Here is a 27,083-nt window from a genome sequence, read left to right on the forward strand (position 1 = left end):
TGGATGGGGTCATCTGTTGTCTTGTTGTTGAGTTTGTCAAGCTCTTTATATGTGTTGGTTATTAAACTCTTGTCTGATGTATGGCATGTAAAGATCTTCTCCCATTCTGTGAGGGGTATCTTGGTTTGGGTAGTGGTTTCTTTAGCTGTGAAGAAGCTTTTTAATTTGATGTAGTTCCATAGGTTTATACTTGCCTTAGTCTTCTTTGTAATTGAATTCATTTCATTGAAGATGCCTTTAAAATTTATGCGGAAAAGAGTTCTGCCAATATTTTCTTCTAAGTATCTGATAGTTTGTGGTCTAACATCCAAGTCCTTGATCCACTTGGAATTTACTTTTGTATTTGGTGAAATACAGTGGTTCAGTTTCATTCTTCTGCATGTTTCAACCCATTGTTTCCAACACCATTTGTTGAAGAGACTCTGCTTTCCCCATTGAGCCCCTTTGTCAAAGATTAGATGTCCATAGGTGTGGGGGCAAATTTCATACTCTTTGGGACTCTATCCTAAGGAAAGTACAGATAAAAACAGGTAGCTGTGGGGGAGATAGTATAGTGGTTATTATACAGAGACCCTCCTGCCTGAGACTTCAAAGTCCCATGTTCAATATCTTTCTTTACATATAAAGATTTTATTTATTTATGAGAAAGATAGGAGGAGAAAGCATTAGACATCACTTTGGCATATGTGATGCTGGGATTGAACTCAGAACCGCATGCTTGTGAGTCCAAAGCTTTACCACTGCGGCAAGCGCAAAGACCCACTCAAGGATCAGGGTTTGAGTCCCCAGCTCCGCCCTTAAAAGGGGGAGGTCACTTCCTAAGTGGTGAAGCAGGTCTGCAGGTATCTCTCTTTCTCCCTATCATCTTCCCCTCCCCTTTCAAGTTCTCTCTGTCCTATCCAGTAAAATGGAAAAAATGGCCACCACTCAGTGGATTCATAGTGCAGGCACCAAGTTCCAGTGATAACCCTGGAGGCCAAAAAAAAAAAAAAAGTACTTCTGCTGTGACACAATGCGAATCATAAAGATAGCAGTTTAAGGGGGGTCTGGCTGTAACGCAGCGGGTTAAGTACACATGGCGCTTAAGGATCCTGGTTCCAGGCCCCCGCTCCCCAAGTAGTGAAGCAGGTCTGCAGGTGTCTATCTTTCTCTCCCCATCTCTGTCTTCCCCTCCTTTCTCCATTTCTCTCTGTCCTATCTGGCAACAAGAACATCAATAACAACAATAATAATAACTATAACAATGATAAAAACAACAAAAAAGGGAAAATATATTTTAAAAATAAAAAAAGATAAAAGTCTAAATGTCCATAAGGGAATGATTATATGTCCCATCATCAATAAACCACCAAAGGGTGGGGGTAGATAACATAATGGTTATGCAAAGAGACTCTTAAGCCTGAAGCTCCAAAGTCCCAGGTTCAATCCCCCATACCACAATAAGCCAGAGTTTAACAGTACTCCAGTAAAAAAAAAAAAAAAAAAAAAAATCAAACCAAAGATTCCAGGTTCAAAACCCAGTATCACCATAAGCCAGAGTAGACTTCAAGCAATATGTGAACTGAGGATTTACAAGATGACACTACACAAAAAAAAAGTTTTACACACACAAAAAGTTTTCCAGGAAGTTGGTCGGTAGTGCAGCGGGTTATGCTCACCTGGCGCCAAGCGCAAGGATCCCGGCTCCAGCCCCCAGCTCCCCACCTGCAGGGGAGTCACTTCACAGGCAGTGAAGCAGATCTACAGGTGTGTCTCTTTCTCTCCCCCTCTCTGTTTTCCCCTCCTCTCTCCATTTGTCTCTGTTCTATCCAACAAAGACAACATCAACAACAACAATAATAACTACAACAATAAAACTACAAGGGCAACAAAAGGGTATAAATAAATATATATTCAAAAAATTAAAAAATAAAAATTTTCCAGTGAAAATGCATACATTTTTTTTCTTCCCTTATGTTGCCCTCTTTTTTTTTTTTTATTGTTGTAGTTATTAACGTCATCATTGTTGGATAGGACAGAGAGAAATGGAGAGAGGAGGGGAAGACAGAGAGGGGGAGAGAAAGAGACACACCTGTAGACTTGCTTCACTACTTGTGAAGCGACTCCCCGGCAGGTGGGGAGCCAGGGACTCGAACAGGGATCCTTACCCCAGTCCTTGCGCTTTGTGCCACGTGTGATTAACCCGCTGTGCTACCGCCCTACTCCCGAAAATGCATAAATTTAACAATGAATATCTTGATTTTTTTAATATTTATTTTCTCTTTTGTTGCCAGTGTTTTTTATTGTTGTTGTACTTAATATTGTTGCTGTTACTGATGTGATCGTTGTTGGATAGGACAGAGTGAAATGGAGAGAGGAGGGGAAGACAGAGAGGGGCAGAGGAACATAGACACCTGCAGACCTTCTTCACCCCTGTGAAGCAACTCCCTTGCAGGTGGGGAGCCGGGGCTTGAACCGGGAACCTTACACCAGTCCTTGTGCTTCGTGCCAAGTGCACTTAACCCGCAGCATTACCGCTGGACTCCCAACAGTGACTATCTGAACTATAAGTGATTACCATGTGTAAGGATCCAGGTTTAAGTCTCTGGTAACCATCTGCAGGGGGAAGCTTCACAAGCAATGAAGCAGTGCTGACACTATCTCTTTCTTTCTCCGTATCTATCCTTCTCCCTCAATTTCTCTCTAGCCTATCAAATAAAATAAATGAAAGAAAGAGAGGGAGAGAGAATCAACAACAGCACAGAGGGAACTCCACCCATAGTTGAATACTGCTTTGGAGTCTCTCTCTCACTAAAAATACAGAACTCAGGGGCTAGGTGGTGGCTTACTTGGCTAAGTGCATATGTTACCATGAGCAAGGATCGGGAGTCCCGGCTCCCTACCTGCAGGGAAGCTGCTTCATGAGTGGTGAAGCAGGTCTGCCGGTGTCTACCTTTTTCTCTCCCTATCTTTCCCATCCCTCTCAATTTCTTACTGTTCTGTCATATAAAAATAAAGTAGAAAGAAAAAATAAAGGGGTGGGGTGGGCAATTGCCACCAGTAGCTATGGGTTCAATCTGGCAGAAAGCCCCAGTGATAACCCTAGTGGGGGAAAAAAAAAGAAAGCCGTGGTTTGGGAGGTGGTGTAGTGGATAAAGCACTGGACTCTCAAGCATGAGGTCCTGAGTTTGATCCCCAGCAGCACATGTACCAGAGTCATGTCTGGTTCTTTTTCTCCTCCTTTCTCATTAATAAATAAAATCTTAAAAAAAGAAAAAAAGAAAAATGACAAAATTCAAACGGACCACAAAACAGGTTCAGTGGTATCAGGCCAGTGTCAGGTCCTAGGTGTATTCTCTAGCACTACAGAAAAAAATGTGTATTGTATTTTTCACTAATTTCCCCAAAGCATATGAAGTCAAGAAAGAGAAAAAAAAAAGCTGAACTATAGATGGATAGCTATTATTTATTTATTTATTTATTTTTCCTCCTCCAGGGTTATTGCTGGGCTCGGTGCCTGCACCATGAATCCACCGCTCCTGGAGGCTATTTTTTCCCCCTTTTGTTGCCCTTGTTGTAGCTTCGTTGTGGTTATTATTATTGCCCTTGTTGATGCAATTCGTTGTTGGATAGGACAGAGAGAAATGGAGAGAGGAGGGGAAGACAGAGAAGGGGAGAGAAAGATAGACACCTGCAGACAAGCTTCACCGCCTGTGAAGCGACTCCCCTGCAGGTGGGGAGCTGGGGGCTCGAACCGGGATCCTTACGCCGGTCCCTGCGCTTTGCGCCACATGCGCTTAACCCACTGCGCCACTGCCCGACCCCCGGATAGCTATTATTTTTTATATCCTTTAAAATTTATAAATGGAAGGTCAGATGGTGACAAACCAAGTTGAATGCACAAGTTACTATGCACAAGGCCCCAGGTTCAAGCCCAAGTCCCCACTTGCAGGGTGAAATCTTCAAGAAGGTGAAGAAGAGACAGGTCTCTGTCTCATTCATTCCCTTTCTATGTCTCCCCTTCTGTTTCTACTTTTTTAATTTATTTTATTTTATTTACTGTTTTTACTTTAGAAATGGGGCTGGGAAAATAGCATAATGGTTATGCAAAAAGACTTAAGTGCCTGGGACCAGGTGGTAATTCTTCTGGTTTAGCACACACATTACAGTGTGAAAAGAACCAGGTTTAAGCCCTGATCCCCACCTGCAGAGGTTCGAAAGCTTCACTAGTGGTGAAGTAGAACTGCAGGTGTCTCTCTGTCTCTATCATATAGTAAATAAAAAATGTGGAAAAAAACACTAAAAAAAGAAAGAGCTTAAGCGCACGTGGTGCAAAGCTTAAGGACCAGGGAGTCCGGTGGTAGCACAGTGGGTTAAGCACAGGTGGTGCAAAGTGCAAGGACCGGCTAAGAATCCTGGTTCGAGCCCCCGGCTCCCCACCTGCAGGGGCGTCGCTTCACAGGCGGTGAAGCAGGTCTGCAGGTGTCTATCTTTCTCTCCCCCTCTCTGTCTTCCCCTCCTCTCTCCATTTCTCTCTGTCCTATCCAACAACGACAACATCGATGAGAACAACAACAACTACAGCAACAATAAGAAGATAACAAGGGCAACAAAAGGGAAAATAAATTTAAAAAGAAGAAGAAGAAGAAGGAGGAGGAGGAGGAGGAGGAGGAGGAGGAGGAGGAGAAGAAGGAAAAAAAAGAAAGATCCAGAGCATCACTCTGGCATATGCATTGCCAGGGATCAAATTTGGGACTGCTGCACTCAAATCTTGTGCTCTACCAACTACACTAGTCCTTGGGCCGTGACAAATGAGCTATTGAACAGTGGGTTCAAGTATATTGCAAAGAGAAAGGGAAAGTACACATTCAGGGAAATGCAGATGGGTTTTCAAGTGAATGGGGCCACAAATTGGATTTTTAAATGTAAAGAAACACAATATAGTTGTCAGGTGACCCTATTGAAGCCACCTAAGCCCCTGACTTGTCAGAGTAATATTCCATCAGCCTGAGTCCCTGTCCTGCCTTACTACCTGGGCTTTGTCCCAGTGAGGTCTACTTTACCTTATGCTCAGTTATAAATATTTACTCCCTCCTGCAGTAAATATTTCATGAGTACTTGCCATTGCCAGACACTATTCTAGTTTTACAGGGCAAATGGTCAGTGGGAGAAGTCTCCTTCTGTACCTGAGGATGCAAACCAGATGCATGCAGCATGGGCTGGTGGAATCTAGAAAGCCAGACTGAAGAGGACCTTAGGGCACTGGTGGGTCACACCCTCTGTTTTTGTTTTGTTTTTTATTTCTTTTTCTTAATATTTATTCATTCATTCCCTTTTTGTTGTCCTTGTTTTATTGTCGTAGTTATTGTTGTTGTTATTGATGTCGTTGTTGTTGGATAGGACAGAGAGAAATAGAGAGAGGAGGGGAAGGCAGAGAGGGGGAGAGAAAGATAGACACCTGTAGACCTGCTTCTCTGCTTGTGAAGGGACTTCCCTGCAGGTGGGGAGCCAGGGGCTGGAACGGGGGGAGGGGTCCTTATGCTGGACCTTGTGCTTTGCGTCACCTGTGCTTAACCCTCTGTACTACTGCCCGACTCCCACATCCTGTTTTTATAGAGGCAGAATGAAGCCCAGGAAACATCAGCTCATTAGCAGCTCTTAGTTTCCTGTGTGTCGGTCCAGTACTCTTTCCAATACATACATAAGCTCGAATCAGAGGGCCCATAGGTCATTTCATGAGGCCTCTATGCAACCAGCAGTCCAGTTTGGAGAGTGCTCCAAATGAACCTCATTTTCTGATAGTGACCCCCTGTCATTTTGCCAGCAATGCCTGAGATATACCCCCACCTTGAGCAAGAGCTCCCCACTTATAGTCTGATGTCATTTAACTGTTGAGTTATATGCCAGGAACTTTCCTGGATGCTGTGAGAACCATGAGTTGAGGACTAGAGAGGTCCTGCTATAGGCTTGTTGACATTATGGCTATATTGCTTAAGTCCAGGCAAAGGTGCAGGGAGAAGAATTTCTTTCTTTTTTTTAAAGTATTTATTTATTTATGAGAAACATAGAAGGAGAGAGAAAGAGCCAGACATCACTCTGGTACATGTGCTGCCGGTGATTGAACTGAGGACCTCATGCTTGAGAGCCCCGATGCTTTGTTCACTGTACCACCTCCCGGACCACTGGGAGATGAATTAATATCATGGCTCTTAGACACTTTTTTTTTTTTTTTTTTAAACAGAGCACTGCTCAGCTCTGGCTTATAATGGTGCAGGGAATTGAACCTGGGACTTTGGAGCCTCTGGCTTCAGAGTCTCTTTGCATAACCATTATGCTATCTACCCTTGCCCTAGACACCTTTTTAAATGCATATCTAGACAGTGCTTACAGCTAGGGTGTCAAGTGGTGCCTGCCCAGGCACCTGTGCTTTTTGAAACAAACTATTTATTTACTACTAAAGAGACAGAGAGAAAAATCAGAGCATCACCTTGGTACACGTGATGCCAGGGATCAGGGTCAGCCAGGAATCTGCATTTTAACAAGCATTTCAGAAGCTTACTGTGCACATTAATTTTTTTTTAACATTTATTCCCTTTTTTAGCCCTTGTTGTTTTATTGTTGTAATTATTATTGATGTCGTTGCTGTTGGATATGACAGAGAGAAACGGAGAGAGGAGGGGAAGACAGCGAGGGAGAGAGAAAGATAGACACCTGCAGACCTGCTTCACTGCCTGTGAAGCGACTCCCCTGCAGGTGGGGAGCCGGGGCCTCAAACTGGAATCCTTATGCTCGTCCTTACTTTGCGCCACCTGCGCTTAACCCACTGCGCTACCGCCTGACTCCTACACATTAAATTTTGAGAACCACAGCACTGCGGTCAAATGACTGGATTTGGTAAATACTTTTGTTAACTCCTTTGCACATAAGAAATCTACTGAGATAAATACAGAGAGGACACCCTTCTCTTTTGGAGTGAGGCCTGAGGGGCTTCTCCTTGAACTCCTCAGCACCCTATTTCAAAAAGGAAGAAGGCAGCAGCCCCAGATCTTGATGTTCTCAAGTCTGCAGAACTTTCCTCACCCCTCCAGCCCCAACCCCTTCGGAATAACAGCACAGCCAGTTATGAATAGGCCCTTTCTGAGTCTGGGCGGCTCTGAGAGGAGGCCTCTTTATTGGCTGAAGCATATATGGAGGAGAGTGTTAGTTCTCAAAGCCAGGATTGTGAACACAAACAAGAGAAGTGAAGGCCCTCAGGGCAGAGCCCTTGGCCTTCTGTACAGGTCCAGTCCCAGCCCTGGCTCAGAGTAGAGGGTAGAGTCACAAGGCTCAGATGAATTCCTTCTCTTCTCCTTGTGGGTCATCCTCCCCAGCCTGAATGCAGAAAGGAAACAGGAAATGGGGCCACTTACCACTCCCCAGGCAGCTGACTAGAATCACAGCTTTCCCTAGATTCAGCTCCATTTTGGTATTTTTGATGTTTGGAGCAAAATAGGTAGCTTCAATTAGCTTAAGAAGACAGTTACGGGGGTCAGGCGGTGGCTCAGTGGGTTAAGCGCATGTGGCGCAAAGCGCAGGGACCGGTGTTAAGGATCCCGGTTCGAGCCCCCGGCTCCCCACCTGCAGGGGAATCGCTTCACAGGCGGTGAAGCAGGTCTGCAGGTGTCTGTCTTTCTCTCCCCTTCTCTGTCTTCCCCTCCTCTCTCCATTTCTCTCTGTCCTATCCAACAACGAATTGCATCAACAAGGGCAATAATAATAACCACAAAGAAGCTACAACAAGGGCAACAAAAGGGGGGGGGAATGGCCTCCAGGAGTGGTGGATTCATGGTGCAGGCACCAAGCCCAGCAATAACCCTGGAGGAGGAAAAGAAGAAAAAAAAAAAAAAAGAAGACAGTTACAGGGGAGTCGGGTGGTAGCACAGCGAGTTAAATGCAGATGGCGCAAAGTGCAAGGACCAGCATAAAGATCCTGGTTTGAGCCCCCCGGCTCCCCACCTGCAGGGGAGTCCCTTCACAGGCAGTGAAGCAGGTCTGCAGGTGTCTATCTTTCTCTCCCTCTGTTTTTCCCTCCTCTCTCCATTTCTCTCTGTCCTAACAACGACGACATCAGTAACAATAATAATAACTACAACAACAATAAAAAGACAAGGGCAACAAAAGGAAAAATAAATAAAATTTTAAAAAAACTTTAAAAAAATCAAAAAAAGACTGTTACAGTGACCGTAAGACAACTGTAGGACTCTGTAAGAAACCCAGTACATGATGTACCATGTGTGCTCAACCAGCTGGACCCAATTAACTGGGGAAGGTGGCAGAATCAGAACCAACTTTTAAATTGTTTTGTTTAAATTATCTAACTTAATTGTATATTGCATTGGTTGAGTGATGTTTCTTTTTAGTTTTATTTGACAGGACAGAGAAAAACTGAGAGAGGGGGAGAGACACAGCATTGTTTTCCTCTCCCCTGCAGGTGGGGACAAGAGGTTTGAACCTGGGTCCTTGTGAATGGTTAACATGTGTGCTCAAATTAGTGTGACCCCTGAGTAATTTTTTAAAGAATCATTTTATATAGGGGAGCCGGGCGGTAGTGCAGCAGGTTAAACGCACTTGGCGCAAAGCGCTAATGGAACGGTGTAAGGATCCCGGTTGGAGCCCGGGCCTCCCACCTGCAAGGGAGTCGCTTCACAAGCGGTAAAGCAGGTCTGCAGGTGTCTATCTCTCTCTCCTTTCTGTCTTTCCTTCTCTCTGCATTTCTCTCTGTCCTATCCAACAACAACCACCACAATGACTATAACAATAAAAAGAACAAGGGAAACAAAAGGGAATATTAAAAAAAAAAATCTTTAAAAATGAGAGAGGAGACAGAAAAACACCCATAGCCCTGCTTTACCAATCACAAAGCTTCCCCCTGCAGGTGGGGCCAGGTCCTTGGTCATTATACCACGTGTGCTCAACCAGGTGTGCCACTACCCAGACCCTCTAAACTGTTAAATAAATTAACAGTGTAACTTTAACTCAGGGAAAAAAAATAGCAAAACCAGTCCCTCTCTAGGAAATGGATTTTGATGATTCCTTTTTTTTTTTTTTAATTATCTTTATTTATTGGATAGAGAAAGACCTGCTTCAGCGCTTGTGAAGTGACTCCCCTGCAGGTGGGAGGCTGGGGGCTGGAACCGGGATCTTTAAGCCGGTCCTTGAGCTTTGCGCTACCTGCGCCTAACAGGCTGCGCTGCTGCCCGACTCCCGTTTTATTTGGAAAATTGAGAAATGTTACACATGCATAAGCTACTGTATTTTATTTTACTGTTGACTAAAAACCATTAATTCCCCAATTAAAGACATTTTTAAAAATAAAAGAAAGAAAACTGAATTATCAGTTTGGGAATCAACTATTGGATTCACTCTTTCATTCTGGAGATAGTACCTCAAACTTTTCACATGGCTTCATAGTACTGCAAAAAAGGTAGTATCAGCAAGCTCCCCCACCTGCAGGGGTGTTGCTTTACAAGTGGTGAAACAGGTTTGCAGGTGTCTATCTTTCTCTCACCCTTTGTCTTCCCCATTTCTCTCTGTCCTATCTAACAACGACGACATCAATAACACCAACAATAACTACAACAACAACAACAAAAAAAAAGGGCAACAAAAGGGAAAACAAATAAATATTTAAAAAATAATAAATAAATAAGGGGATGGATGGTGAGTTCACATATTGATATGCACAAGGACCAAGGTTCAAACCCCCATTCACCACCTGCAGGTTTCACGTGCCATGAAGCAGGGCTGCAGGTGTCTTATCGTTTTCTCTCTCTGCCTCCGGGGGGCTGACACTTCTTCTAGCGTTTGCCCTTCTTCCGTAGCCAGTCAACAGCGTCAGGTTGAGCCTGATGTAAAGTTTCGAGACCTCCTTTGAATCTGGAGAGGTGGCAGTCGCTGACTATGTGGGTCCAGAAACAACCTTGGTGGCAAATAAATACATAATATTTAGAATAAAAAAATTAATTGGGCCATGATGCTTTGGTGTCTTTCCCTGTTTCTTCTAAAACAAGCAAGAAAGCAAAAGCCGGTATATTGAAGGTGATGAACAGTAGCCCGGAGGTACACACATGCTTGCTTGATGCCCTGAGTTCGTTCTCCTGTAACTATAAAAATGAAAAAAGTGGAAGGTGAAGGTGAAAGAAGAGAAGGAGTAAGGGAAGGAAGGGAAGAGGGGAGGGGAGGGGAGGGAGGAAGGGGAGAATCAATGGAAAACAGCTTTGACAGAGTGGACAGGACTTTCTGCTAGAGACAGATGAGTCACAGTTGATCTCTTAAACCTGGATTTCCACCATGGCAGACTGGGAAAAACTTGAAATACTTTGAGACCCTACATCTGGTTCCCTGTGGCTATGGCGTCAACACAGGAGCTTTCCAGGAAATGAGGCTACTCGTCAGGCTGCTGAAAACAAGCAGATGAATAATTGATCAGCTCAAATCTTTGTCTCTGAGGATCACTGATAAAAATGAGCCAGCTATCCTATTTCAAGAAAGCTTATGTTTCTAAGAAATCAGAGGATACAATTGAAGAACCTTTTGCTCTCTCTAGCTGCACTTAAATATGCCTAAAATAAAAAAACATGGAAGATCATGTGCAATGACCTAAAGATCTAACAATCACAGAGTGTCCCTTCTTTCCACTCGGGCTCAGATAGGGCCTCCTGTATTACTTTATTGGATTTCTGACTTCACAAAGGTAATTATTTCATTCACAGTATCCTGTTTCCCTGAAACAGATGAACATTTCCTTCTAGCTACACATTTCCTATAAAAAGGATTTTCTTTTTAAAAATTCTTTTACCGGGGGTTGGGCGGTGGCACAGTGGGTTAAGCGCATGTGGCGCAAAGCGCAGGAACTGGCGTAAGGATCCCGGTTCGAGCCCCCGGCTCCCCACCTGCAGGGGAGTCGCTTCACGGGCGGTGAAGCAGGTCTGCAGGTGTCTATCTTTCTCTCCCCTTCTCTGTCTTCCCCTCCTCTCTCCATTTCTCTCTGTCCTATCTAACAATGAATTGCCACAAGGGCAATAATAATAACCACAACGACAACGAAGCTACAAGGGCAACAAAAGGGGAAAAAAAAAAAAAAAGGCCTCCAGGAGCGGTGGATTCATGGTGCAGGCACCAAGCCCAGCAATAACCCTGGAGGAGGAAAAAAAAAAAATTCTTTTACCTTTATTTATTTATTGGATAAAGGCAGCCAGAAATCAAGAGGGAAGGAGGTGATATAGAGGGAAACAAAGACACCTGCAACCCTGCTTCACCACTTGCAAAGCTTTCCCCCTGCAGTGGGGAAGGGGACAGGGATGGGGGGCTTGAACCCAGATCCTTGCACATTGTATCTTGTAATCCGCACTCAACCAGGTGCACCACCACCCGGACTAAAAGTATATAAATTCTACCTAGTTCCAGACCACTCCAGAAAATACCTAAAAATAAAATTTTGTATGAGATCAGCCTTGCCATCAGTTAAATTTTTCTCATCAAGTCCATAGTTAGGCTCTTCCACTAAGTGTCACCTTGGCATGAGTTATATAAAGGTCAATGGTGGAGGAAATATCTTCCCAATACTTAGAAATGGAGATTACTTTCAGTTAAGAGTAGTGAAGGCCCTAGAGGCTAAGAAGAAGCTCTTGTCCTGGTCTTGGTCCACTGCCCTTTTCCTAATCTAATATGCAATCTCTGCTTTCACATTGATGAGCTAGAAGAATGTTGTGGTGTGTTGGGGGGGGGGGAGAGGGTATCAAGTACATAAACATGTCGTCTTAGAATTTTTCTCTATTCAAGACACACATGCACGCACACACGGAGTGAGTATTAAAGAGACCACAGCACCAAAGCTTTATTCGATAATGGCAAAGCAGCACTCTATCCAAGTGAGCTATTTTTCATGCTCTCCTCTTAGAATATCACTGTTTGGGATCAAACCTGGGACCTTTGCTGCTTCAAGCACAAGTCTTTTGCATAACCATTATGTTATCTCCCCTGCCAGCTCTAGCTCTTTTAACACAGCATAAAGACCACTGTTCACCCAGTTTTACCTTAGAACTTACAATTATGTGAATTACACACACACACACACACACACACACATATATATTTCTCTCTCAGTTAATGTATTTGTACAACCAGACTCAGAAAACAGGTGGGGTATGGAAATTTTACCCATATGCCAAGAACCACATCTTTCTGCTTTTGCTTTTAAGGTAATTTTGTTTGTTTATCCTTGTTTATCACTAGAATATTGTCTATTTCTTCCAACAAGAAGCTTAATTAAGGTGTCACTGAAGAGAATTGGAGGGGGGTGAGCACTGGCACCTAGTAGAGTGCTTATTATTTTAAATATATACTTTATTATTTTTAATTTTATTGGATAGAGACAGAGAGAAATTGAGAGGGGAGGGGTAGAAAGGAGAGAGACAGTAAGACACCTGCAGCCCTATTTCACCACTTGTGAAGCTTTCCCTCTGGAGGGGCTTGAACCTGGGTCCTTTTGCACTGTAATGTGTGTGCTTAACTAGGTGTGCAACCAGCCGGCCCCCTACTTATTTTTTTTGCCTCTAGGGTTATTGCTGGGGCTCAGTGCCTGCATTGCTTCTAGCAAAAAAAAAACAAAAAAAAATTTTTTTAAATAGGACACAGAGGAATTAAGAGGAGAGGAGCAGAGGAGAGAGAAAGATAGACACCTGCAGACCTGCTTCACTGCTTGTGAAGTGACTCCCCTGCAGGTGGGGAGCCGGGGGCTCGAACTGGGATCCTTGCATGGATTCTTATACTTCACACTGTGTGCTTTACCAGGTGTGCCATCCCCTGGCCCCTTTATTCTTTATTGGCTAGAGAAATTGAGAAGGGGAAAGAGACACCTGCAGCACTACTTCGCCACTTGTGAAGCTTCCTCTGTGCCAGTAGGGACTGAGGGCTTGAACCTGACTGAACTCCTGCATATTGTAAAATGTGTTTTCAACCAGGTGGCCCCAGAGTGCATGTTATAATGCACAAAGAGCTGGATTCAAGAAAATGACTTCCAGGAGCAGTGGATTCCTTGTGCAGAGCCCCAACGATAACCCTGGAGGCAAAAAAAAAAGTTATGGGAACTCAAGAGACCTAATACAGACCAGAGTTGGAATTAGGTGAATCAGAAAACATCACTCGAAGATCCCTGAGTTTCTGCAAAAGGAGTGGAGATTTCAGATGGTGGCAGGAGTGGGGTGTTTCAGCTCAGGGCAAAAGCACAAATACAAATTTCATTGCTTAAAATTCAAATTTTAAAGGGGGTAGATAGCATAAAGGTTACGCAAAGAGACTCTCATTCCTGAGGCTCCAGAGTCCCAGGTAATCCCCCACACCACCATAAGGCAGAGCTTAGCAGTTTAAAAAAAAAACAAAAAAAAACTTAGAAGGGGGCGGGGGACATGTATGATTAGAAGAGCCAGGTCATGGAGAACATTAGGTGTTCACTATCAGTGGTTGGCAGTAAGCATGATGCTGTGTGATGGATTCTCTACAGGTATGTTGTCAAACTTTGATCAGTGTACAAGACTTATATATTAGAGGGCACACCTGGTAGACCACACACATCCCAGTGTGTTAGCCCCCCAGTCCCCACTTTCAGGGTGGGAACTTCATGAGAGGTGAAGCAGTACTATGGGCCGCTCTATCTCCCCCTGAGCACTTAATTTCTGTCCCTATTCAAAATAAGTAATTAAAAAAACAAACCATTAGATGTGCCACTACCTGTCACTCCCCAGCACCTCTTGTTTAAGATTGCAAAACTTTATTTGTCCACATAGGCTCTTCCTTTCAATCTGAACTGGCACGTTAATAGAGTAGCCAAGACTTTGGGCTTCATACACACTGCCAAGAATTCTGGCTCCAGGGGCCAGGCAATAGCACATTCAATTAAACGCACGTAGTGCTAAGTATAAGGACCCACGCAAGGATCTAGGTTGAAGCCACTGGCTCCCCACCTGCAGAGGGGATGCTTCACAAGTGGCAAAGCAAATTTGCAGGTGCTTGCCTTTCTATCTTTCCTCTTCTCTCAATTTCTCTCTGTCCTATCTAATAAAATTGAAAAAATGACCACTAGAAGCAGTGGATTCACAGTGCTGGCCAGCACCAAGCCTCAACAATAAGCCTGGACGAAAAGAAAAGCTACTTAAATAGCACTTATTATCATTTTATTGTTGTTGTACTTGTTATTTACGTCATTGTTGTTGGATGGGACAGAGAGAAATGGAGAGAGGAGGGGAAGACAGAGAGGGGAAGAGAAAGATAGACACCTGCAGACCTGCTTCACCGCCTGTGAAGTGACTCCCCTGCAGGTGGGGAGCTGGGGGCTCCAACCAAGATCCTTAAGCAGGTCCTTGCACTTCTTGCCACGTGCACTTAACCCGCTGCACTCTGCCCGACTCATAAATAGTATTTAATTTTACTACAATTGATGGAATTGAAAAGGCATATAATGGTTACGGATAGAAGAAAGGAAGGTACTAACTTGTTTCAGGTAAGGTTATATGACTTGATGCCTGGGACTTCTAACTAGAAGCAAAGTGGAAATAAATCTATCATGATTTCAGCAGAGCAGAAACTAGACTTAAAAGAAAAAAAAGCAGCAAACAAAAAACCAGGTTGAGTGACTGGGTCTGCAAGGACAAGGGCTTTGAAGTCAGGCAAGGCTGAGCCTGAATCCCAGCTCAGCCACTGGAATTACATGACTCATCTTCGACAAGAAGAGTGGAGCAGGGATGTGCCGAGATAAAGCACTGACGGGATTCACTGATGGGAGCGAGTCTGAGGCTTTTTCTCCCTTGATGACACAGGTACTTGAAATGGTTAAATTAATTTGAAGCACTCAAATTCAAGCTCTGGGTAATAGTGGAAAAGAGATTTCAAAGGCAGAAAAGACAAAATGGAGAAACAACTGTTAAAAGGGACATTCCATGTGAATAAATTCTGGGTGGGAGAGATGGCATGATTCTGCAGATACTCTCAGAGATTCATGCCTGAGGCTCCAGGTTCAAGCTCCCACACTACCACAAGCCAGAACGGAACAGTGTTCTGGTAAAAAAAAAAAAAAAAGATATATATATATATATATATATATATAGTAAAAATACATCCCAAAACTAGGAAAATGGATCAATTTGTGAAAATTGTGGTGGTTCTCAATGGGAGGGTGGGGGCACAGAACTCTGGTGGTGGGCGCAGTGTGGAGCTCTAGCCTATAATCTTAAAATCTTGTAAACCACTATTAACCACAAATAAAAATGATTAAAAAAAGAAAAAGGGTCAAGAATTTGGTTTAATGGTTTGAGTTAATTGCTTTCCACTGCCAGACACTCAATCAATCTGAAGTATTTGCTTTGACAAGCTTCTCACCTTATCAACTCACAATTCATTCGCCTGCTTATCGCTCCCAACCATCCTACACCCGAGGAGTTAGCGACGAAGGTACACTCAGTTCCACAGCAAACAGTGGGATGATTAAAGTATGCAGTTTGCTTGTGATAAAGTTGGGGAAATTTTCTTCCTTTTTGACAATGGAATTCAGAATAAGATAAAGGAGACAGAAAGACGTAAGTACATTTGAGTGAAATGTTCACATTTATATTGAAATATACACTAAAACAGAATGAGTTATACTAGGTCAATGAAAGCAGAAACACAGACTTCCATAGGGGAGGTCCAGTCAGCTAGCAGCAGTGACCCCCAGCAGGAACACCAAGGAGAAGCCACTCCAAAAAGTCTCCTTTTTAGGCACCCGGACTCACTGCTCCCATATGCACCCACACAGATTTAAGAGCATGGACATACTCTTCATTTTCATAAATGTTTAGTTTCTTCTTCACTGCAATAAATAGAAAGTTGGCAATGCTTATACATCACAGCACAGACAATATTTTAGGCTTTAGCATACAACTGTAAACAGTGACTAAGTTAAAAAATTTAAAAAAAGAAAGCTGAAATTCATTGAAGTGGCAGCCAAAGTACTGCCCTTGGCAGTCTAGAATATATGGGCATGCCCTAGAGGACCATTGACAGTACACCTTATCCTGCCACATTCCAAATGTGGCCACAGAGATTTTTATAATGTCATCCCAGTTGCCACCTAGTGCAGTAGAAATGGGTGGGCAAGGGAGAAGAATTTGCTGAGAAAAGAACAGAGTAATACCTCCACTAGCTGCCTGAATATTGGCCCCTTAAATCACAATGACAACTAGGACATTTCACTTGGACAGTGCACTAAATTGTGTGTGTGTATGTATATATATATATATATATATATATATATATATATATATATACACATATATATACACACACACACACACACACAGAAATACATACACACACGTGTGTATGTGTAAAGTACAAAGAGAGAAATTCAGACATTAAGCATTAAACGCTGTCCCTGTAGCAAACTGGATGTCAAAGAGAAATAAATGAAAAAAAATTCCCCCCCTGAAAACAGTGCAAAGAATATGAAAGTGGACTCACTGTGAATCTGCACGTTAGTAATGGGGCATACTTTAAAAGGCTAGTGGTTCAAATACTATTGCTTGAATAGCTCTGGTAGATATAAAACGTAGTAACATCTGAGGCTTAGACACATAAGCAAAGGAGTTGAAGGATAGCTCACAAAGGGATATTTGATCATCAGTGGAGAGAGAAGCAAAAAGCACATGCTGCAGGAGTAGTCATGGGTTTGTGTGGACCACACTCCCACCCTCCTCTGATAACACAAAACACCCAGAGAGCAAACTATCTTCACACACACACACACACACACACACACACACACACACACACACACACACACACACACACACACACACTATTCTGGCTTAATTAATTCTCTGCACTAGAACTACACTTCAGCTAAGTAAAGAAATCTGTCTTGAAAAACTCAAAGAACCTGGGCGACAAGAGAATTTGGACCAAAAAAAAAGTTAATATAGTAAACAAGTTTAGTAAACACCATGTGTATTTTCTGTTGCTAATGAAGACATGATACATTCCAAAAAGTACATATTTTTTTCTTAAAAGGCAAAAAAATTTTCTAGAAAGAGGCTTGACAAGGAAAAAAAGGCAGCCCAAGTTCGACCCTTCTCAATCAGAAGTGGCTCTTAGGACAAATCAGCAAAGTCCCTCCAACACAGAAAAGCAACGTCATTTGTTTTGCAAGCACGGCATAAAATATACACCTTTGTTACCAAATTTCAGCATTAAACAGAATCATGACAGATCACATATTGATGGGTTAGTTCAACACCCACCTGGTCCAGTTCAAACTATTTGTTGATCCAGTTTGTGCATATACATAGATATGTTAGTCAGTAATCCATCTATTTCCCATCATTTCTTAAATGGCAGTTGCTGCTACTCAAGCAAACCATTAAGATTATAAGGGGCTCTCTTGAAAGGAACTCTCAGATACAATAAAGAAAACCTGAAAGCTAAGCAAACCTAGTTCTTTTTTATTATTACAAAAATGGTGATAAAGGTAGCATGTCTATTCAGAAAAGCAGCTTCACTTAGTTCTCCATGAGAATAGGCCAAAAATTTCTGAACTGATATAATTTAGAAATTAAGCCAATAAAAAAATAAAATATATACCTTAAGATACTATAAAACTTGAAATATGCCAAAGCTTATGGAGTGAGAGAGTTCGGGGTTTGATTTTTTTCCCCACCTCCACCTCCATCTCCCAAACAGCAAACTGTAAGAGGTTGGTTAAGGAAAAAAACAAACCAGAACTCTGAATATGGGTAGCACTAGACAGACTCTATAGCACAGAACACTGCACAAGAATGAGTTACATATCACAAGAGTAATATTATCACAAGAGTAATCGTTGGGGACTTACACTTCCAGCAACCGAGCTCCCAAGTCAAAAATGTGTCAAAGGCTTGTAATGTCAACAAGGACAAGAACAAAATAAGAGAGACGGGGGGTAGGAGGGAGTAGGAAGGAGAGGCTGCACACATGTGGGTCTACTACAGACATGCCATCAGCAGCAAAATACCTTCCACAGAGTCCCCCAAATGGGACAAACCTGCTAAGCCTGGGGAAGATTAAGAGTGAAACAAATTCAATTGTAACGACAGCATCTCCCCTATCTGAATGACAAGCATGTTCAATCTGATGCTACATGTTAAGAAAACACTGAGAATACATTATGAGTAAAGCAAAATAAAAACCTGCTACATTATGAACCTTAAAAACTGAGGCTGGGGGTGGGGGAGAATCTGATTTAAAGCCAAGTAGGTTGTGATTCTGGTTATTATATATAACATTATCCATAGAAAGGGGAAAGAAAAAAGAATATTCATTTCAGTACTTGGACTTGATATTGTGCTAGGAAAAACAGTGAAATTTCAATGGATGTGTCATACAGAACTAAAAAGTCCCCTTCTTGTTTCAACTGAGTTTAAACAATCTTCCTTGGCTTATTTTTCTGTGGTGTCAAACAAACATATGTACAGGACCAGTTTAAATCCCTCCTCCCCTTTGAACACTAGATATGAACATCCAGGAACATTCTACAATGCAAAGTGCCTTAAGAAAGAGAAGGATTCTGTAGTGCCAGTGATATAACTGATCTGAGGAAGCTGGGATGCTATTAACACTGATGGGGGCCAGTCAGGCAATGGTGGTTTGCTTCTCCTCAGGTGTTTCCTCCAATAACTGCATGATCAGTTCATGGAGGGGTTTGCAGATCTTTGCGTAGCCCCCTCCTGTGAGATGCAGAAAATCAAACATGTCGTGGCAGGAGATGGCACCGTCTGAGTGCACGAAGCCCCCATCTGTATCCAGGAGCTGAACATTGGCAAGCTTCGGCAGGGAAACCTTGAGGAGTTGGTTCACCTTGGCATTCTTTTGCCTCAAAGGGTTGGGCTTCTCACCTCGAGGTAACAAACCCTGGGGCAGGGCACAGAAGAATATAAAATAAAAATCACTTGTTTTTCTCTATGCATTTGTGATTTCAGATATTCCTGGGACTATTCCATTTGGCATTTTATACCTCTGATATCTGAACATGGGACTCAAGAATGGTTTTAGAGAAAATTCTCCTTGTCTGGAAGATGGCACAGTGGATAAAGCATTGGACTCTCAACCATGAAGTCCCAAGTTTAATCCCCAGCAGCACATACCCCAAGAATGATGTCTGGTTCTTTCTCTTTTTAATTATTTATTTATTTATATTGAATACAGAGAGAGAGAAATCAAAAGGGGTGAGGGAGACAGAAGGAAAGAACCAGAGACACCAGCAGCCTTGCTTCACCACTCATGAAGCTTTCCTCCTGTAGGTGGGGACCAGGGGCTTGAACCTGGATCCTTGTGTACTGTAATGTGTGCGCTTAATCAGGTGTACCACCACCTAGCCCCTTGGTTCTTTCTCTCTCCTCCTATCATTCTCATTAATAAGTAAATAAAATCTTAAAAAAAGAAAAAGAAAAGAAAATTCTCTGAGAATTCCTTCTCCTGTCCCTTATTTGTTGGCATTCTTCAGAGTCTTGTCTTTGTCTTCCCACTCTAAACAGTGGTCCGGGAGGTGGCACAGTGATAAAGCTTTGGACTCTCAAGCATGAGTTTCTGAGTTCGATCCCTGGCAGCACATGTGCCAGAGTGATGTCTGGTTCTTTCTCTATCTTTCTCATAAAAAAATTTAAAAAAACTTTTAGCTCAGATCTCTTCTGATAGCTTCTGGATTGCACATTGAAAATCCAGCTACAGAACCAAACCTGAATGTTTCTGAGGCATCCCAATTTAACATGTCATTTTGTACCCAAACTATGCTCTTCCTACATGACAGAGAAGGAAAGAGAGACCAGAGCACTGCTATGGCCATATCGGTGCCAAGGATCAAGCATAGGGCCACAAGTTTATGAAGCACCCACTGTACCACCTCCAGAGTTGCACCCTTTTATAATTCTCTGTCAATGGGTCACTTCAACATCCCTGAGTTCCGTGTCCTAAATACTTTTATCTATCATGAAGTTACTCACCTTTTGCATATTAAGTATTTTTCTAATCCATTCTTATTTCTTCATTCAGATTACATGTAATTATATACCTCCGTTAGTAATCTTCTGACTGCTCTTTCTACCTAATGCTGTTTTCAATTCCTTCTCCATACAGTCATCTCCATATAGATAACCTACCTAAGAAACGCCCACTTACTAATGGCACATGGAACCTGAGAAAGAGTCGGAACAAATGCCTCATGATGAATCAGAGACATGTAATATCTGTTAGGATAAAACAAAGGCATGCCCTAAATTAATTTGTAGCTTTCATAAGTGCAACTCAGGTTCAAACCTCAGCACTGGGGGCCAGGCAGTTACACAGCGGGTTAAACACACATGGCGTGAAGCACAAGGACCAGTGTAAGAATCCCGGTTCGCGCCAGGGTCACTCCAGAAGCAGTAAAGTAGGTCTGCAGGTGTCTTTCTCTTTCATTCTCTGATCTAGCCAACGACAGTAACAAAAATAACGATAAAAAAGGGAAACAGAAGGGGAAAAAAGGCCTCCAGGTGCAGAGGATTTGTAGTGCAGGCACTAAGCCCTAGCGATAACGCTGGAGGCAAAAACAAACAAACAAACAACAAATCCAAAAACCTCAGCACAGCATGTGGGTGCCAAGGCCCTAGAGGAAGCTCCTGAACATTAAGGAATCTCTTCTCCTCTGCTGTCTTTCAATAAAAAGCAAAAAACAAAACAAACAAACAAACAAAGTTGCTCTAGGAGTGAAGGAATCAAATATGCATGAGACCCCAGAGTAGCAAAGTAAGGATAACATACATAGTCTAGGATTCCAAATCTTCACTTAAATACATTATAGATTCTGATGTGCTAAGTCTTCTCAATTGTCATCTAATTAGTGCTGTTATATTACAGTCTGTCCAATCATTCCCGGGGTGGGAGTGGTTTAGGCTATTTCCAATAGTTTAGTATTGTTAAAAAAAAAAAAAAGGGGGTCGGGCGGTGGCGCAGTGGGTTAAACGCATGTGGCGCAAAGCGCAGGGACCGGCGTGAGGATCCCGGTTCGAGCCCCCGGCTCCCCACCTACAGGGGAGTCGCTTCACAGGTGGTGAAGCAGGTCTGCAGGTGTCTGTCTTTCTCTCCCCTTCTCTGTCTTCCCCTCCTCTCTCCATTTCTCTCTGTCCTATCCAACAACGAATTGCGTCAACAAGGGCAATAATAATGACCACAACAAAGCTACAACAAGGGCAACAAAAGAGGGAAAAAAAAAGGCCTCCAGGAGCGGTGGATTCATAGTGCAGGCACCAAGCCCAGCAATAACCCTGGAGGAGGAAAAAAAAAAAAAAAAAAAAAAAAACAGTCACTGTGTATCAAATTTAAAAATCCACTCATGAAGCAAACATGTTCTAGTCAACTACTATGTTTTCTTTTTATAAAATATTTTTATTTATTTATTAGACACAGAAATTGAGAGGAGAGCTGGAGAGGGAAGGAGAGAGAGAGAGAGAGAAAGAGGCAGAGAGACACCTGCAGCCCTGCTTCACCACTCGTGAAGCTTCCCAATTGCAGGAGGGGACCAGGGGCTTGAACCCGGGTCCTTGTGCACTGTAATGTGAGTGCTTAACCAGGTGCACCACCACTTGAAAACCCCCCCCCCCCTTTTAACCAGAGCACTATTCAGCTCTGGCTTATGGTTGTGCTGGGGACTGAACCTGGGACTTTGGAGCCTCAGGCATGAGAGTCTTTTTGCATACCATTATGGTATCTACCCCTGTCCCTACTCAACTACTATGTACCAGCCACTGTATTTCAAAGATAAAAGACTGAACAATGCAATCTTGGAGCAATCTGTGAAGTGGTACAATGGGTAAAGCTTTGAACTCGAAAATATAAGCTCCAGAGTTTGACTCCCAGCATCACATGGATCAGCAGAGTGATGCTCTGGCTATTTCTCTCACCCCCTCTTTCTCTCATTAATAAACATATTTAAAAATAAATTTTTAAAAATGTAATCTTGGAGGGGCTGGGCGGTAGCACAGAAGGTTAAGTGCACATGGCACAAAGGGCAAGGGCTGGCATAAGGATCCCGGTTCAAGTCCCCAGCTCCCCATCTGCAGGAGGGTCACTTTGCAAGCGGTGAAGCAGATCTGCAGGTGTCTTTCTTTTCTTTCTTTCTTTTTATTGCCTCCAGGGTTACTGCTGGGGCTTGGTGCCTGCACTACAAATCCACTGCTTCTGGAGACTTTTTTTTCCCTTTTTGTTTTATTGTCGTTGTGGTTATAATTATTATTGTAGTTATTGCTGTTGTTGTTGGATAGGACAGATAGAAATGGAGAGGAAGGGAAGACAGGGCAAGAGAAAGATAGACACCTGAAGACCTGCTTCACCACTGTTCCTGAGGCCATTTCCCCCATTTTGTTGCCCTTATTGTTGCTGGATAGGACAGAGAGAAATCAAGAGAGGAGGGGAAGACAGAGAGGAGGAGAGAAAGACGGGGAGGGGGGGGGAGGTGTTAGGCGGTAGCACAGTGGGTTAAGTGCACATGGTGCCAAGTGCAAGGACCAGTGTAAGGATCCCGGTTTGAGCATATGGTTCCCCACCTGCAAGAGGGGTCGCTTCACAAGTGGTGAAGCAGCAGGTCTGCAGGTGTCTGCCTTTCTCTCCGTCTCTCTCTATCTTCACCTCTTCTCTTGATTTCTCTCTGTCCTATCCAATAGCAACAACAGCAATACAACAATGATAAACAACAAAGGCAACAACAGAGAAAATATGGCCTACAGGAACAGTGGATTCATAGTGCAGGCAGTAAGCCCCAGCAATAACCCTGGAGGCAAAAAAAAGAAATAATAATAAAAATGTAATGGGGGGGCAGCAAAATGATTATGCAAAGAAGTTTCATGTCTATAAAAATTAAAAATAGGGAGTCGGGCGGTAGCGCAGTGGGTTAAGCGCAGGTGACGCAAAGCACAAGGACTGGCATAAGGATCCCGGTTGGAGCCCCCGGCTCCCCACCAGCAGGGAAGTCACTTCACAGGTGGTGAAGCAGGTCTGCAGGTGTCTATCTTTCTCTCCCCCTCTATGTCTTCCCCTCCTCTCTCCATTTCTCTCTGTCCTAGCCCACGACAGCAAAAACAACAACAACAGTAATAATAACCAGAACAATGATAAAACAACAAGGGCAACAAAAAGAGGAAAAAGAGTTTCCAGGATCAGTGGATTCATGGTGTAGGCACCGAGTCCTGGCAATAACCTTGAAGGCAAAAAAATAAATAAATAAAAATTAAAAAAATAAACATTAAAAAAAAAGAATTTTCATGTCTAAAGCTACAAGGACCCAGGTTCAAACCCCAGCGTGAATAGCCAGAGCTGAGGAGCACTTTGGGGAAAAATGTAATCCTTTACTCATTTCTGGAATAAGGCAGGATGGGGAAAAAAGAAAAAGAAAAAGGAAGCCTTGGCTCTCAGCACCTAAAGGACAAAATTCAAATTTGTAACATAGGATACATATTCCTATATGGCCTGGTTGTAGCATCTTCTTCCTAATCACCCTGTCTCAAACTTTACTTGCAAAACAACACTAAAATTCTTTCAGAAACCTCTTTACTCACCCAGCACATACATGAATTAAGTCTTTGATCATCTGTCCTTCTGCAACATATTCTTTTCTTTCATTCCCCATTAACTGGAGACCAATAAATTGTTAACTAAATCTAGATGCTATACCCCGAGTTCTCCCCTTACTCTCATAATATACAGTATAATAATGCTCTGTATGTTACTGTTTGAGAGGAGCTATGTCTTACTTAGTTTGTTTACACAGAACCCAGGGTATTGCCTTGCACACTGTGATTCTCATACATTTACTGAATGACTATATATATATATATATATATATACATATATATATATATATATATATATATATGCGGGAAAAAGAACCAGGGGGACCAGGCGGTGGTGCATTTGGTTAAGTGTACACACTACAGTGCACAAGGACCCAGGTTCAAGCCCCTGGTCCCCACCTACAGGGGGAAGCTTCTTAAGTGATGAAGCAGGGCTGTAGGTGTTGTGTCTCTTTCCCTCTCCTCTCTCAATTTCTGTTTCTATCCAATAATAAAAATAAATAAAAATTAAGAGAGGCAGGGAGTCGGGTGGTAGCACAGCGGGTTAAGCGCAGGTGGCGCAAAGCACAAGGACTGGTGTGAGGATCCCGGTTCCAGCCCCCGGCTCCCCACCTCTAGGGGAGTTGCTTCACAAGCGGTGAAGCAGGTCTGCAGGTGTCTATCTTTCTCTCCCCTTATCTGTCTTCCCCATCTCTCTCCATTTCTCTCTCCTATCCAACAACGATGACATCAACAACAACAATAATAACTATAACAATAATGGAACAAGGGCAACAAAAGGGAATTAATAAACAAATATTTTTAAAAAATTAAGAGAGGGAGAGGAAGAGAGGGAGGGAGACAGATATATAGAGAAAAAGAATCAGATATCAGGGGGAGTCGGGTGGTAGCGCAATGCATTAAGTGCAGGTGGCGCAAAGCACAAGGACTGGAGTAAGGATCCTGGTTCAAGCCCCCAGCTCCCTACCTGCAGGGAAGTCACTTCACAGGTGGTGAAGCAGGTCTGCAGGTGTCTATCTTTCTCTCCCCCCGTCTTCCCCATCTCCATTTCTCTCTGTCCTATCCAACGACAGTAACAACAACAACAATAACCAGAACAATGATAAAACAATAAGGGCAACAAAAGAGAATAAATAAATAAATATTAAAAAAAAAAAAGAATCAAATATCAGTCTTCTTTTTTTTTCCCCCCTCCAGGGTTATTGCTGGGCTCGGTGCCTGCACCATGAATCCACCGCTCCTGGAGGCCATTTTCCCCCCTTTTTGTTGCCCTTGTTGTTGTGGCCTCATTGTGGTTATTATTATTGTCATTGTTGATGTTGTTCATTGTTGGATAGGACAGAGAGAAATGGAGAAAGGAGGGGAAGACAGAGAGGGGGAGAGAAAGATACCTGAGACCTGCTTCACCACCTGTGAAGCGATTCCCCTGCAGGTGGGGAGCCGGGAGCTCAAACCAGGATCTTTACACCGGTCTCTGCGCTTTGCGCCACATGCGCTTAACCCACTGCGCCACCGCCTGACACCCAAATATCAGTCTTCTACATGTGCTGCCAGGGATTGAACTTAGACCTCAGGCCTGAGAGTCCAATGCTTTATCTACTGCACCTTCCAGATCACTAAATGACTATAGTCTTTTATTTTCCTTATATTTATTTTCCCCTTTGTTGCTCTTGTTGTTTTTTTATTGTTGTTGTAGTTATTATTGTTGTTATTGATGTTGTCGTTGTTAGGACAGACAGAAATGGAGAGGAGGGGAAGATAGAGATGGGGAGAGAAAGACACCTGCAGACCTCCTTCACAGCTTCTGAAGCAACTCCCCTGTAGGTGGGGAGCCAGGGGCTCGAACCAGAATCCTTACACTGGTCCTTGGGCTTCACGCCATGTATGCTTAACCCGCTGTACTACCGCCCAACTCCCTAAATGACTATATTCTTAACCTTATTTCCTTAAACAACTAAATACTGGGCCAGAGATAGAGCTCATCAGTTAATGTGCCTTCCCTGCCATGTACTTGATCCAGGTTGGAGCCCTGGAGCTCCAACAAGAGAGGTGCTATGGCACTGGAGTAAGTACTGGTGGTGTGGTCTTGGTGTGTTGTCTTTTTCCCCACCACCTCCCTCAGTAATAAAGTGGCCCAAAACACTAAAACAGAACATGCATAAAACCCCAGTTTCACCAAATGGAAAGACAACAAAAAGAGAAAGAACTGAGGGGGCCAGGTGGTGGTGCACCTAGTTGGGCATACACATCATAGTGTGCAAGGATCTAGGTTCAAGTCTCTGGTCTTCACCTGCAAGGGGAAAACTTCACAAGTGGTGAAGCTGGGCTGCAAGTGTCTGTGTCTCTCTCCTTCTCCCTCTCTTTTTTAAATGATTGTTTCTTTTATTTATTTTTAATTTTCTTTGATGCAAGTGTCTCCGTCTCTCCCTCTTTTTTTTAAAATAAATGGTTCTTTTATTTTTAATTTTATTGATTTTATTTTTTATTTTCTTTGAATTTTCCAGGGTTATTGCTGGGGCTCGGTGTGTGCACCTTGAACCCACTGCTCCTGGAGGCCATTTTTCCCATTTTGTTGCCCTTGTTGTTATTGTTGCTGTCACTGCTATTGTTGTTGTTGGGTAGAACAGACAGAAACAGAGGGGAGGGGAAGACAGAGAGGAGGGGAGAAAGATAGACACCTGCAGACCTGCTTCACCACTTGTGAAGCGGGACCCCCCCCCCCCCCCGCAGGTATGGAGCAAGGGGCTCGTATTCAGAACCTTGTGCTGGTCTTATGCTTCGTGCCACGTGTGCTTAACCCACTGCACTACTTTCTGCCCCCCCCCCAATTTCTCTATCTCTGATAATAAATAAAATATTATTTTTAAAAAACTGAGTAGCTATCAGTTGCTTCAGAAAAACAGATTTTTAGCGAGTTAATATCTGCAGGTAGGGCCAAGTGGTGGAATGCACATAGTACAGTAAGCAAGGGCCAGGGTTTAAGTCCCACCTGTAAGGGAGAAGCTTCATGAGCCATGAAAGTAAAAGTGTGTCACCCCCACCAATAGTCTATCTGCCCCTCTGTCCCTTACCTCTCAACTTTTCTGTCTCTATCCAAAATATACATACAAATAAAATGGATAGGATAGGATAGGATAGGATAGGATAGGATAGGATAGGATAGGATAGGATAGGATAGGATAGGATAGGATACCTATAGGCAAACATTTACATCTGACAAGAACAGTTAACATTTTAACGCTACAAAGGATAGCATTTTCTGTTAGGGGTAAGATTTAAAAAAAAAAAATTATTCATTCCCTTTTGTTGCCCTTGTTGTAGTTATTATTGTTGTTGGATAGGACAGAGAGAAATGGAGAGAGGAGGGGAAGACAGAGGGAGGAGAGAAAGACAGACACCTGCAGACCTGCTTCACCACCTATGAAGCGACTCCCCTGCAGGTGGGGAACCGGGGGCTCTAAC

General features: G+C 43.1%; 1 protein-coding gene across 2 annotated transcripts in view; it reads right to left on the minus strand.

The window, feature by feature from the left end:
* Window positions 1-16,978: 16,978 nt before the first annotated feature.
* Window positions 16,979-27,083, minus strand: part of PAFAH1B2 (platelet activating factor acetylhydrolase 1b catalytic subunit 2) — a 42,873-nt gene continuing 32,768 nt past the window's right edge. For both annotated transcript variants that reach the window (XM_007522977.3, XM_060180014.1), the window contains exon 6: window positions 16,979-18,933. In XM_007522977.3, coding sequence (XP_007523039.1) covers window positions 18,655-18,933 — 279 coding nt within the window. In that variant the 3' untranslated portion in view covers window positions 16,979-18,654. The remainder of the gene's footprint in view (window positions 18,934-27,083) is intronic.

This window comes from Erinaceus europaeus, chromosome 20 (genome assembly GCF_950295315.1).
Source record: "Erinaceus europaeus chromosome 20, mEriEur2.1, whole genome shotgun sequence".
Classification (NCBI taxonomy): Eukaryota; Metazoa; Chordata; class Mammalia; order Eulipotyphla; family Erinaceidae; genus Erinaceus; species Erinaceus europaeus.